General features: G+C 40.7%; 1 protein-coding gene across 2 annotated transcripts in view; it reads left to right on the top strand.

The window, feature by feature from the left end:
- Positions 1-6,625: 6,625 nt before the first annotated feature.
- Positions 6,626-13,456, top strand: part of LOC128401047 (butyrophilin-like protein 9) — a 48,264-nt gene continuing 41,433 nt past the window's right edge. For both annotated transcript variants that reach the window (XM_053363929.1, XM_053363927.1), the window contains exons 1-3: positions 6,626-6,725; positions 7,879-7,980; positions 9,897-10,007. In XM_053363929.1, the coding sequence (XP_053219904.1) occupies positions 7,968-7,980; positions 9,897-10,007 (124 nt within the window). In that variant the 5' untranslated portion in view covers positions 6,626-6,725; positions 7,879-7,967. The remainder of the gene's footprint in view (positions 6,726-7,878; positions 7,981-9,896; positions 10,008-13,456) is intronic.

Here is a 13,456-nt window from a genome sequence, read left to right as displayed (position 1 = left end):
CATTCCTTCTAATAAGGAGCTAGGATTGCCATGACTCAGTTTGATAGGAGAGTGCCTAATTAGCATAATTACCTGCATCTTCATTGAAGTCTGTTCTCCAAGTCCCCATTTCTAAAAAAAAAAATTTTAAAAAATGAGGAGGAATCAGCAGCAATCAAAGAAGTTGAAACCTGAAGGAAATAAACTCAAAGCATTTTGGGGTAGCATTAATGTATCACAATAGAAAATTTCCATTCTTGATTCACCAAGAAAAGTACAGTTTTCTATAAAAACTATTTCATTTGTAGTTTTCTTACCTGAAACATAAAGGTTCCTGGCATCACTTGGAGAGGAATTATTCACCTGGTTGTTGTTATCCTTGCTCTGGTACATGCAAGAAAGCTGTCTTGTACTTGCTCTCGAAATTTTATAAGAGAATTTATATAAAAATATTGCATTCTTTTGCTTCTGACTTTTGATTTCTACCCCGTCTTCACAGAGAATAATTCTGGTAAAAGGAGAGACTGGTGGTATTTGACACTTAACCAAAACTTCATCTGCTTCATCGCTGGGTGAGGTTTCCAGAAATATGTTTGGTTTGGTAAGAGTACCTGTAGGAATGAGAAAACAACCCACTTAATTGCATACAAATATGAAAGTTTGTGTAGCATTTGACTAGTTTATAATTTTCAGTCCATTTCCTGTGCCAGGAATCCATTAAAGACAGTGTATATTTTGTCCAGACAACTCATGATATTGTTGAACATAATATAGCATATTGTTTTAAAACTGTAAAATTCCAATCAATGGGGACTCCAGTCAGGATTTGTACTGTGGAGAGCAGTTCCTCTCATTGTTCTCTTCCCAAACATTCCTCTGGAGCTGCTATTTGCATCAGGAAGAAAGTGCCCGTTTGTACAAAATGGAAATTAGCTTCTAATGCAAATAGCAGCAGCTGCTAAGTGATATTGGGATCATGATGGGGCTCCTTCTCCCTGTGTCCCACAATGGGAGCAACACTTACCTGGGGGGCGACAAGTCTGTTGCTTTGTGAATACCTTAGGTTTTTTTTAAAAAAATTCATGCAACATGAGTATGATTGTGTACCTTGAATTAGGACACAAGTGATATTACTAGCACTCCTCTAATAGTATATTGGCATTCACCTATATAGCTATGGTGCAAGAGTTCTTATTAATCAATACTATCTAGTCACGTGTTTCTAATAACCTCCTGAGAGCCAGTGTGGTGTAGTGGTTAAGAGCGGTAGTCTCATAATCTGGGGAACCGGGTTCGCGTCTCCGCTCCTCCACATGCAGCTGCTGGGTGACCTTGGGCCAGTCACACTTTTCTGAAGTCTCTCAGCCTCACTCACCTCACAGAGTGTTTATTGTGGGGGAGGAAGGGGAAGGAGAATGTTAGCCGCTTTGAGACTCCTGAAGGGGAGTGAAAGGCGAGATATCAAATCCAAACTCTTCTCTTCTTCTTCTTCTTCTTCTTCTCCTGCACTGCCATCAGCAGTATGAATGAATGAATCTTTATTTGCATCAGCCACTAGCCATTGCAATAAAACAAAATGTGGTATACAGAGGATAAAGGTAAATAGTCAAATTATGAATCTTATTGTAATTGCCCCAGCTAAAAACCTTGCAACCTTTGCTGTCAGCTGCTTATCTTGGTCTGCCAAGAGAAAGGATACTGTAACAGTGGTTGCGTCCCAAGGAATGGACAATAACAGAGGAGTGATAACTGTACAGTGGTGCCCCGCAAGACGAAATTAATCCGTTCTGCGGGTGTCTTCGTCTTGCAGGGATTTTCGTCTTGCGGAGCACCGCTATCAGCGGATCAGCTGATAAGCGGTAATTGACAGATAAGCGGCTTAGCGGCTTTTAGCGGCTTAGCGGCTTAGCGGATAAGCGGCATTTTGCAGATAAGCGGCTTAGCAGCTTTCAGAAAAGGGGGAAAAAAGGAAGACCCCGAAAAATTTTTCGTTTTGCGAGACAACCCCATAGAAAAATTCATCTTGCGAAGCGGAAAAAATATCGGAAAGCCCTTTCGTCTTGCGTGTTTTTCGTTTAGCGGGGCATTTGTCTAGCGGGGTACCACTGTACTTCTCAAATCTTTATAAAGAGTGCAAGCCAGAAGGACAAGGGCAGTATGTACTGCATGTGCTTGATGAAGTGGACTGTGCTCCACAAAAACCTAGATAGATAATATATTCAGATCCCACTCTGTTAGAGGTTCACATAGTCAGTGGCATAGCATGGGTTGCCAGTGCCCAGGGCCATATAGAGGGATGGAAATAGATGGAGTACACCTGTGCATTCAGCTGCCTAATGGCATCCACATCACCCAGGAGATCGCAGCCACAGAGATAAGAAGAGTCATTCCATTTTCAGCAGAGGTCACTTCTGGTTCGCATGGAGAAGCCGTTTTCAATGGAGCCCAGTGATAGAAGCACACAGCTGTATCAAAGCAGCACCGGGTGTTGAAATTTTGTGCCCTTAATAATTTTGTGCCTGGGGCAACCACCCCTGTGCCCCACCATGCTACACCACTGCACATAATTCTGCTCATAAACAAGCCCCTCTAGCCTAAACTAGAAGTGTGCCAGTCTGTTAAACATGTGTACATCTAGTTTGGTTCTAGTTTCAGCATGCTGGCAAAATATTGTAGTTCATGCAGATTTGGCAAAGAAATTTAGCAACTCTGTAAGAGTGGCTCTTTTTTCATTATAATCCCGACTATTATATAATTGCAGTTTTTTAAAATGCTCCAAGCACTAATTGGCTAGATAAATAAACATGATTCTTTATATTATATTATAAATCACTCCACTTTAAATGGATTCCCTGTTAATCCTTAATATACTCACAGCAAAGGCAGACCCCCAGCAGAAGTATCATTACAAATATAGCAGCAGTTCCTCTTTGTGCAAACTGGACAGAGGTTTCTGCTGCTCACATGGCGCTTCCTACGCTTCAGAATGAGATGCTTTGTGCGTAGCACACCATTCCCTGTTCCTAATTTGCATGAAAGTTTGAAACAGAAGCAGTACACTTAATACGGACCTGCAGTTTACAGTGGTACCTCAGGTTAAGTACTTAATTAATTCCGGCGGTCCGTTCTTAACCTGAAACTGTTCTTAACCTGAAGCACCACTTTAGCTAATGGGACCTCCTGCTGCCGCTGCGCCGCCGAAGCCCGATTTCTGTTCTTATCCTGAAGCAAAGTTCTTAACCTGAAGCACTATTTCTGGGTTAGCGGAGTGTGCAACCTGAAGCGTATGTAACCCGAGGTACCAGGTTGGCTATCTAAAGAACTTTTAACTGAGTTAAGATTAAAAAAGGATGTGTACAAAAAATGGAAAAGGGGGGAAACCACCAAAGAGGAATTCAAACAAATAGCCAGCACGTGTAGACACAAAGTCAGAAAAGCTAAAGCACAGAATGAACTCAGGCTTGCTAGAAAGGTTAAAAGCAACAAAAAAGGCTTTTATGGGTATGTTCGTAGCAAAAGGAAGAACAAAGAAACAGTGGGGTCACTCAGAGGAGAAGATGGTGAAATGCAAACAGGGGACACAGAAAGGGCTGAACTCCTCAATGCCTTCTTTGCCTCAGTCTTCTCCGATAAGGAAAACAATGCCCGACCTGAAGAATTTGGAGCAAATGATTCAGCAGAGGAAACACGGCTCAGAATAACTAAGGAGATAGTACAAGAATACTTGGCTAGTTTAGATGTATTCAAGTCTCCAGGGCCAGATGAACTGCATCCAAGAGTATTAAAAGAACTGGCAGATGTGATCTCAGAACCACTGGCAGACATCTTTGAGAATTCCTGGAGAACAGGCGAAGTCCCGGCAGACTGGAGGAGGGCAAATGTTGTCCCTAATTTCAAAAAGGGGAAAAGAGAGGACCCAAATAATTACCGCCCAGTCAGTCTGACATCAATGATCTGGAGCAGATCATTAAGCAAACAGTCTGTGAGCACCTAGAAAGGAATGCTGTGATCACCAATAGTCAGCATGGATTTCTGAAAAATAAGTCATGTCAGACTAACCTGATCTCGTTTTTTGACAGAATTACAAGCCTGGTAGATGAAGGGAACGCAGTGGATGTAGCCTACCTTGATTTCAGCAAGGCATTTGACAAGGTGCCCCATGATATTCTTGTAAAGAAGCTGGTAAAATGCGGTCTTGACTATGCTACCACTCAGTGGATTTGTAACTGGCTGACTGACCGAACCCAAAGGGTGCTCATCAAGGGTTCCTCTTCATCCTGGAGAAGAGTGACTAGTGGGGTGCCACAGGGATCTGTCTTGGGCCCAGTCTTATTCAACATCTTTATCAACGACTTGGATGATGGACTCAAGGGCATCCTGATCAAATTTGCAGATGACACCAAACTGGGAGGGGTGGCTAACACCCCAGAGGATAGGATCACACTTCAAAACGACCTTGACAGATTGGAGAACTGGGCCAAACCAAACAAGATGAATTTTAATAGGGAGAAATGTAAAGTATTGCACTTGGGCAAAAAAAATGAGAGGCACAAATACAAGATGGGTGACACCTGGCTTGAGAGCAGTACATGTGAAAAGGATCTAGGAGTCTTGGTTGACCACAAACTTGACATGAGCCAACAGTGTGACGTGGCAGCTAAAAAAGCCAATGCAATTCTGGGCTGCATCAATAGGAGTATAGCATCTAGATCAAGGGAAGTAATAGTGCCACTGTATTCTGCTCTGGTCAGACCCCACCTGGAGTACTGTGTCCAGTTCTGGGCACCACAGTTCAAGAAGGACACTGAGAAACTGGAACGTGTCCAGAGGAGGGCAACCAAAATGGTCAAAGGTCTGGAAATGATGCCTTATGAGGAACGGCTAAGGGAGCTGGGCATGTTTAGCCTGGAGAAGAGGAGGTTAAGGGGTGATATGATAGCCATGTTCAAATATATAAAAGGATGTCACATAGAGGAGGGAGAAAGGTTGTTTTCTGCTGCTCCAGAGAAGCGGACACGGAGCAATGGATCCAAACTGCAGGAAAGAAGATTCCACCTAAACATTAGGAAGAACTTCCTGACAGTAAGAGCTGTTTGACAGTGGAATTTGCTGCCAAGGAGTGTGGTGGAGTCTCCTTCTTTGGAGGTCTTTAAGCAGAGGCTTGACAACCATATGCCAGGAGTGCTCTGATGGTGTTTCCTGCTTGGCAGGGGGTTGGACTCGATGGCCCTTGTGGTCTCTTCCAACTCTATGATTCTATGATTCTATGATTCTACCACTGTATATGCCTCTTTGCCACACAATAACATTTGGCCAACCACATATAAAAGAGTGACACCTACGCTGGCTTGGTCCACAGAATAGAAATCTCTAAGGATGTGCTCTGCGGGGAGCTGGGTTCAGGCACCAGGTCCATTGACAAACCAACTCTGCGGGGGCCACTAGGGGGCGCATCGGAAGATGGCTGACAATAACATCTCTCCGACCCACACGAGGTAATTTGGAGGCTATGATGGGAGTAATTAGCCTCCCTAACCCACTCAGGACGGTGAGTGGGACTGCCTGCCTGCTGTGCCCGATACCACCCCCGAATTTTGAGGGGATGGGGGCACTAGGCACAAAGCCCTCCTGTGGGATCTCGGTGCTCCTGGACGCTGTCTCTGATCCGCGCCACTAGCTGCAAAAACTTCAAAAGAAACAATTTGGATGCGAAGGAATGCACATACTTCAAGAAAAGAGGGGGAGTAAAAGACTGCAACAGAAGAGATCTCTGAAAAAACAAGACAAGATTAAATTATGAGAAGATACGTCAAGATACGGTATGGCAAATGACGGATGGGGGAGGGGGAAAAAACTTTCCCTTTCTTTTCTTATGTGATTAAACAAGAATCCCCCTCCCCCCACGAGTCACGAGTCAGAAATGTGGCTTTAAGGACTTAAGCTGTGGATTTAAGGCTGTGTGGAGATAAACTTTTGAACCAAAAGGGCACAAGAAAGCATTCCTGCCTCAGGCATGGTCAGTCAGGGACAATGTTTTCCTGGCAGGTGAGGAAGTTTGAAGAGAGCCTTGGAGTAACAGTGCTTTCTATATTTGTAGTGTTGCAGTGAGAAAATGGCAAGTTAAATTTCCTTTTCCAGCTCTCCATATAATATTACTCCTAATCAATTAAAAAATCAAGTTATCAAAAATGTCCCAATGTACTTGATAAACTACTGAGTACAATTTGACATGTGGACAACATATCTGGAGAGCTGCGGCAGGGGTCAGATCCAATCCTTAGAAAAAAGGACCCCTTAGGTAAACTAACTTAGGTTCTTCTAACTGTTCCTGAACAAATCTTGTCATCCTCATCCATGATGAAAGTTGAACTGCTGCAACATGTGGAGTGCCACAGCACAGTGTCTACAGTTTGCAAATGTGCACTCAGGCCCAGAAAGCTCTCTGTTCAAACACAAGCTACCCATCATAATGACAGGTGGTTTCTGCTAGCATATTTTCTCAGTTACAAACCCGTTTCATGTGTGTCAGAGGGAGTTCTTGCAAACAAAGGTATTTGTACAATAGCTGGATGATTAATATGTAACTAATCCTTAAGTTTTCCTGGTCAATGTTCAAGTCATGTTGCACATTATGATCTCTCTACTCTCACTTTCATTTGTGCCACAACTACCTGCGTGTCAAATGCAATTCTCATTTCAGTAGCTGGGGACTGAACTTTGGGATTACTTCTAATGCTCAGGAAAAGGTACATTTCCTTTGTTGCTTTTCTCTTTCCAAGTAATATGAAAATGGGTGATATATTAAAAGTTTAAAAGTGGGGTGGGCAGTGAGCAGTTCATGAAATATTTTTGGATTATGACCTGTTTCTTTGTCTCCCTCCCATTATATGCAAATTAGTTCACACACCCTTGGATATTAAATTGTGTCACTGATTGAACTTTTGCCCTCCTGGTAGTTTCTGGGACTCAAAAAACCATGGTATCAATAAGAACACCCTGCATAAAAAATGCAAGGTACATTTTTAGCACTTGACAAGGTAATAGATTGTATTATAATTCTACTGGGAAAATTGTTAAATGTGGTTATGGTTACATACTCTGGTTGTATACGCATCACTGCCTTAAAATGCAGCTATGTCATTCTTTTTCTCATTTCAGTTTGAAGCTGGTCTGAGGGGAAAAAAACATCAAAATGCAGCTTTCCATGAGGAAGTTCAGGGTAGATCTACAATGTGGTTAATGTTTCATGTACACGGCTTTTCACACCATCTGTGGGAGTGCACTGGGTGCAGAGTACGGTAATCAGAAGTGTACACCGGCCTTGTTGCACTATTTGTGTCAGTGACCTCTTGTTTGTAAAATGGGTTGTGTTTGTCTTATTTTTGCTTATACAGTTGTAGCTCAGGTTACAGATTCCGCTAACCCAGAAATAGTACCTTGGGTTAAGAACTTTGCTTCAGGATGAGAACAGAAATTAGCCCATTAGCTAAAGTCCCATTAGCTAAAGTGGTACCTAAGGTTAAGAACAGTTTCAGGTAAAGAATGGACCTCCAGAACGAATTAAGTTCTTAACCCGAGGTACCACTGTACTATTTTTTTAAAAGATGGAGATGATTGAGACGATGGTGGTGATTTTATATAAAAAAAGCTTTCCCCACCTTTCTTATAGCAGTTCATCCTCAGTGAAAGATCAGCCCCAGAAATTTTTGATCCCTCTGAAACAGCCTGGTAGAAAGGCAGATAGCTGTGGTAGTTACAGTTATACAAAACAGGTTAACTGTGCTCTTCCTTAATTGTGAATCAGGTGGGCTGTTTTTGCATTTGCATGAATGTTACAGAAAGCCATTTCATGTTATTGGCACATATTTGTTTTTGCTGGCATTGTTGCTGTTATTTCAGATCAGAACAGCCTGAAGAGGAACAAGAGACTTGGCTCTCACGGAATGTAAAATTTTGCTTCCTTCTGTGCTGTAATCCTGGGAACAGCAATGTCTTTATTAGGTAAAAGGTTCAGAGAAACACCAGAAATGTGCTGTGTTGCCATAGACTTGGTAAAGTACTTAAATGCAGGCTATGAACCAGAACTTCATATGTGCTTGAGGCTCCTCTTGCTTCATAGCTGATGGATTCCTACAAATTAATGGGCCTTTCCCCCACCTCCCATAATTCTCATCAAGGAACCCTTACTTGTATATATCAGGTTACCAGAATCAGGAAACATGTGCCTGCTTTCGGGGCTAAGCTCCTATTACAGATGCTGAGGGAATCCAAGCAACTAAATCTATACCTTTTTGTAGTTCAGGATCAACTTTAAATCTCATTAAAACACAACAGGAACTTTAATTTTTTAAAAAAGTGTTTATTTGTGACTTCCTGTTGAAGTCATTAAGAGACAAACTACAAACTACATTATTCACATATGCATATCCAAAACTTGTGCTTATACAGGTCTCATTTCATCTGAAGAAAAAGCGGCTGCAGTGTTTCATATCACAATCTAGATTATGAGGGGAGGGCTTGCCAACTCCTTCCCAACCAGACCTGAAGGTGTTTTTTGCAGCATCTTCAGGAACAAACAGCACCAATGGGAGGGGTGGTGACTCAAGGATAAACTGTTTTGAAGTCCTTGATCTAGAGCACATTCCGGATTATTTACATGGCTGCATTAGTTACAGAATTAAAAAAAAAAGTCACTTTGAACTTTTTTTGGGGTAAAAAAATATGAAGAACACAGTCTGAAAAGAAATACCTAAGGCAAGACTTTTCCTACAGCCAACCATTATCAAGTTAGAATTAGTGAAAAGGGCAAGGAACTGGAGCTCAGCTCAACAGACAGATAAAACAAAACTGTCTACAACTGCTGGCCACAGCAACTGAAGCCAATTGCAGCAACTGCAATAAGATAGATCCACAAGACCTCACAAGACTGCTCTGCAACTCGTATGGAGTCCACATATCACAAGGGGCCACAAGACACCCATTCTGATAGGGCCTTCCCATACTTTGAAAAGGAATTGAACCTGGAGCTGACTGCATTCAAACCCCATTTTCTACCACAGGGTGTTGTAGCAGGATTTTAAAGGTTTCTATTGGTTATGAAGAATTCACTCACTATTCTCTCCCCCCCCCCCAAGCTCCATCTGGACATTTAAGAGCATCACATAATGAAGAAGCACAATTTCTAAATACCTCAAGTCTCTCTGCTTCAGGTAATGATGACTACTCTGTCCTGTGTGGGAGTGGCACAGCTTATGGTACGTGTAAAATTATACTAAATAGTATTTGAAGTGATTAAATAAATCATGTAAGTTACAAATTGCATATTAAAACATATATCAGGGAAAGTAAATACAAAAATATTTATACTAGGGAGATTAATGTACAAAAATAGATTATACTAGGGCAGCTTTTGTAAGGAAAAATATTATTACAAAAAATTTACAAAATAATATTTTATATTAGGAAAAATGCACAAGAATCCACATAAATTCTTGTGCTGATTATCTATCTATATATCTCCACCTGTCCAAAGCAAACTGATGAGAAAATGGGCCAAAGGGAAGATTAGAGAAATGAGAAATGAGAAACTAAGAGAAAGTGAGTCTGTCCTTAGCCACGGTCCACATATTTAAACATTCAATGTCCCAAAATGTGAGACATGGTAAAATCTATTGGGATGAGCATGCTAAGTCCTCAGAAAAGACATTTGCTTCTGCTTGGGCCGAGCCGTTATACTGTGTTAACTGTCCCATATAACTGATACACTGAAAATGAAAATATGGGGCAATGCAGCCTAGAAAGATGTAATTCATTTACTACCCTCTTTGTCGTGTTTTTAATATTCTGTTGGGAGCTGCACAGAGTGCCTGGGAAATAATAATAATTATATTAACTTCTTTGACATTTCTGTTTTGCAGGAAACTCTACCTCATATTGCTCTGCTTGGACCTCTGTTTCCTGGGCACTGCTTGCAGTAGCCATCATAGCTTTTCTTGCTTTCATTGCCATATTGATTTGTTTAATTAAAGGTAAATATATGTTTGGTAAAAGGAGTGGCATTTCTTCAATTTCCGCTTTGTTTACAGGTGGGAAATCATGGTTAGGTCTTTAAGTTTAGTTTCAGAAGTTGTTAATGGACCCTCAAAATAATGCCATAAATGTTTCAGAGGGATAATGCAGAAGTATTCACCATGAGGAAATTGCATCTTCTTTTAAAACTTGCCTCTCTTTTTTTAAAGACGTTCTGAAGCCGGGGGCTGGGATAGGAATTCCTATTCCAGTTCACTTATTGGTTTGCCAAAATGACTCCCTTTGCAAATATCTTGTCCCTTTCATTCATGTTGCATTGCGAGCTTGGTCAAAATGCTTCTCAAATTTGGCTGAACCTGTGCAGCAAAATGAATGAATATGAAATATTTCATGAGAATAAGGAAACACTTTTGTTTTAGGTGTATTTGTGTCATCCATTGTTTCTATGATTTTTAAAATGTATAAATGACTCATACTTCGAAGGACCCGGTTTTGCAAAATATTGTAAGCTCCCACTCAGTTTCATTTACAAATAAGTATCTGATCTCCCTGTTTGGTCTTTGTTTCTGATTCTCCCTCAAGGAGCTTTGTGGCTCAGTCCCACTTCGCCTTGTTGCCCCTCCCTTACACCTACAGTCCACATATCCCCCAGGCTGAATTGCCTCTCCCAGTTCAGCTCCATGCTGAAGACAACCAAACTACAGGCCTGTTTGTTCCCTTCAGGTTTACAAACTCCAAGGCTTGTACCTGTGCATCTGCACAACCCTCATCCGTGGCTATTTTGAGGCAGGTTGGGCGAAGGCTCCCTTTGCTCTTCTGCATTTAGACTACCAAGATTCTCAGATGTGGCACACACTCTTAAAAATATAGCACAATAATAACTACCTTCTCATCCTGTATTAGTAATGGAAAACATAGAGCCCATTTCACGCATAAACATGCATTGCCTTTCTGCATTCCTTTTCCAGAGAAACGTAAGAATTCACAAAGTAGATATGGTGAAGAAAACAGAAGACTAATACCAGGTGAGTTTCCTGCTTGAGTTGATCGAATGATGTGCTTCTAGATATTTATGTATGTACATTTATGCTTTAAAGCACTGAAAACCAGCACTGCTGTACAGTGATTAAAGCTAAAGCAAAGCTGTGCATGCAAACTTCCATTCAGATTTGAAAAGAAAGTACCATTACAAGGAAGTGTATAGGGAAAGGAAGATTAGTCCTGAAAAAAAGACAGAGGAATTGTTGTGCTTGGGAAGGGGGCTGGGGGTGAGCAGGCAATGATTCAGATGCACCTGATCCAATCTCTGCAGACCAACGTTGTTCGTCACAGTACACCTTCTGAACCCAAGTCCTCTCAGGCATTTTAGTGGTGATGAGGGAATTTCCCCTTGCCAATGAAAGGAACTTTTGTGGAGGGAATCGGATGGTGTACAGCACAGGACATATTATCCTCCCGGCTGAACTGCCTCTCTTGCTTCTGCTCCATACTGAAGACAAGCAAACCACAGGCCGGTTTGTTTTCTTCAGCTTTATGAATTCCCAAGTCCAGGCTGACTGAGGGCTTGTACCTGTGCAGCTGCACACTCCTCATTTTGAGTCAGGTTGGGGCAAGGCTGAGGGAAGGAATAGGAGGTCTACCTGTCCTTTGGGAGGACAAAAAGCAAAACAATAGTAAACAATATAATAACAGAAAATATTGAAATTACGAAAGGTACAAGACAAGGTTGCTCACTATCACCATTATTATTCATATCGGTACTGGAAGTCTTCCTAAGGACAATAAGGAGAAATGAAAAAATAAAAGGAATTTCAGTCAGTTGGAAGGAACATAAAGTTAAAGCCTTTGCAGATGACTTGGTATTAACAATAGAAGAAACGTTAACCAGTGCTAAGGAAGTATTAGAAGAGATAGTACAATTCGGGGATGTAGAAGGTTTTAAATTGAACAAAAAGAAAACTAAAATGGTAGTTAAAAATATGAATCAAGACTTGGTGGATATGCTGCAGCAACAGATCTGTATAGAAGCTGTCAAAAAAGTTAAATATTTAGGAATATGATGACATCAAAGAATATAGACCTTTTTCAGAATAATTATACACCGGTGTGGAATGGAATTAAAAGAGATCTTGAAGTATGGGGAAGGATTTCTGTCATTAAAGTGAATGTGCTACCAAAGATGTTATTTTTATATCAAGCAATTCCAATAATCAAGGAATGGCAGAAGATGCTTTCAAGATATATCTGGCAGGGGAAGAAACCTAAATTCAATATAAGTTGTTAACAGATGTTAAAAAAAGAGGGGGCTTTGCCCTGCCCGACTTGAAATTGTACTATGAAGCATCTTGCTTCTATTGGTTAAAGGAATGGATGTTGTTAGAAAATTCAGATTTGTTGGATTTGGAGGGTTATGATAACAGATTTGGTTGGCACGCATATTTATGGTATAACAAGACAAAAGTCCATAAAGGATTTGGTAACCACATATCCCGAAGATCTCTATTTGAAATATGGGATAGGTATAAAATTTACAGCATGCAATGCTTTGAAAGAAAATGTGATGAAAATGATGTATAGGTGGTATACCACCCCAGTGAAATTAGCTAAAATGTATAAAATAAGTAATAAATGTTGGAAATGTAAAGAAAAAGAAGGAACTTTTAACCACATGTGGTGGGAATGTAAGAAAGTGAAACACTTCTGGGAGATGGTATACAATGAGATGAAAAAGATGTTGAAATATACATTTACTAAAAAACCAGAAGCATTTTTACTTGGCATTGTAGGGGAGGATATTAACAGACAGAATTGTAAGTTGTTTTTATATGCAACAATGGCAGCAAGAATATTATTGGCACAAAACTGGTAGCAAGAAGAATTACCGACGAAAGAAGAATGGCAAATGAAATTAATTGACTATGCAGAATTAGATAAATTAAGCGGAAGGATTTGAAACCTGCGGGACCAAAGATTCTTAGAAGACTGGAGTAAATATTTGAACTATTTGAAAAGCAATTGTAATAAACAGATTACGCTAGTAGGACTGCAAGAAGTTTTGTAAGGAGGATTGTGTGAAATATTGCAAGGAAGACTATGAAGAGAATTATCAGTTAATGTAATGATAATTAAAAGTAATAGAGAAACTAAGAAATGCAGCACAAGTGATAAAGAAAGGAAAATCTTCAGAGGTTGTTTACGGAAGTCTAAAATATTGTATAAGATAAGAAGTTATGTTAAATGACTGTTGGAAATGACATGTTTAAAAATTAATAAAAATGTGTGTGTGTGTGTGTACAGTGGTACCCCGCTAGACGAATGCCCCGCTAAACGATAAACGCGCAAGACGAAAGGGCTTTCCGACATTTTTCCCGCTTCGCAAGACGATTTTTTCTATGGGGTTTTCTCGCAAAACGAAAATTTTTCCGTGGTCTCCCCTTTTTTTTGCCTT

Source organism: Podarcis raffonei, chromosome 13, assembly GCF_027172205.1.
Source record: "Podarcis raffonei isolate rPodRaf1 chromosome 13, rPodRaf1.pri, whole genome shotgun sequence".
Lineage (NCBI taxonomy): Eukaryota > Metazoa > Chordata > Lepidosauria > Squamata > Lacertidae > Podarcis > Podarcis raffonei.
This window is presented reverse-complemented; position numbering and strand designations above follow the sequence as displayed.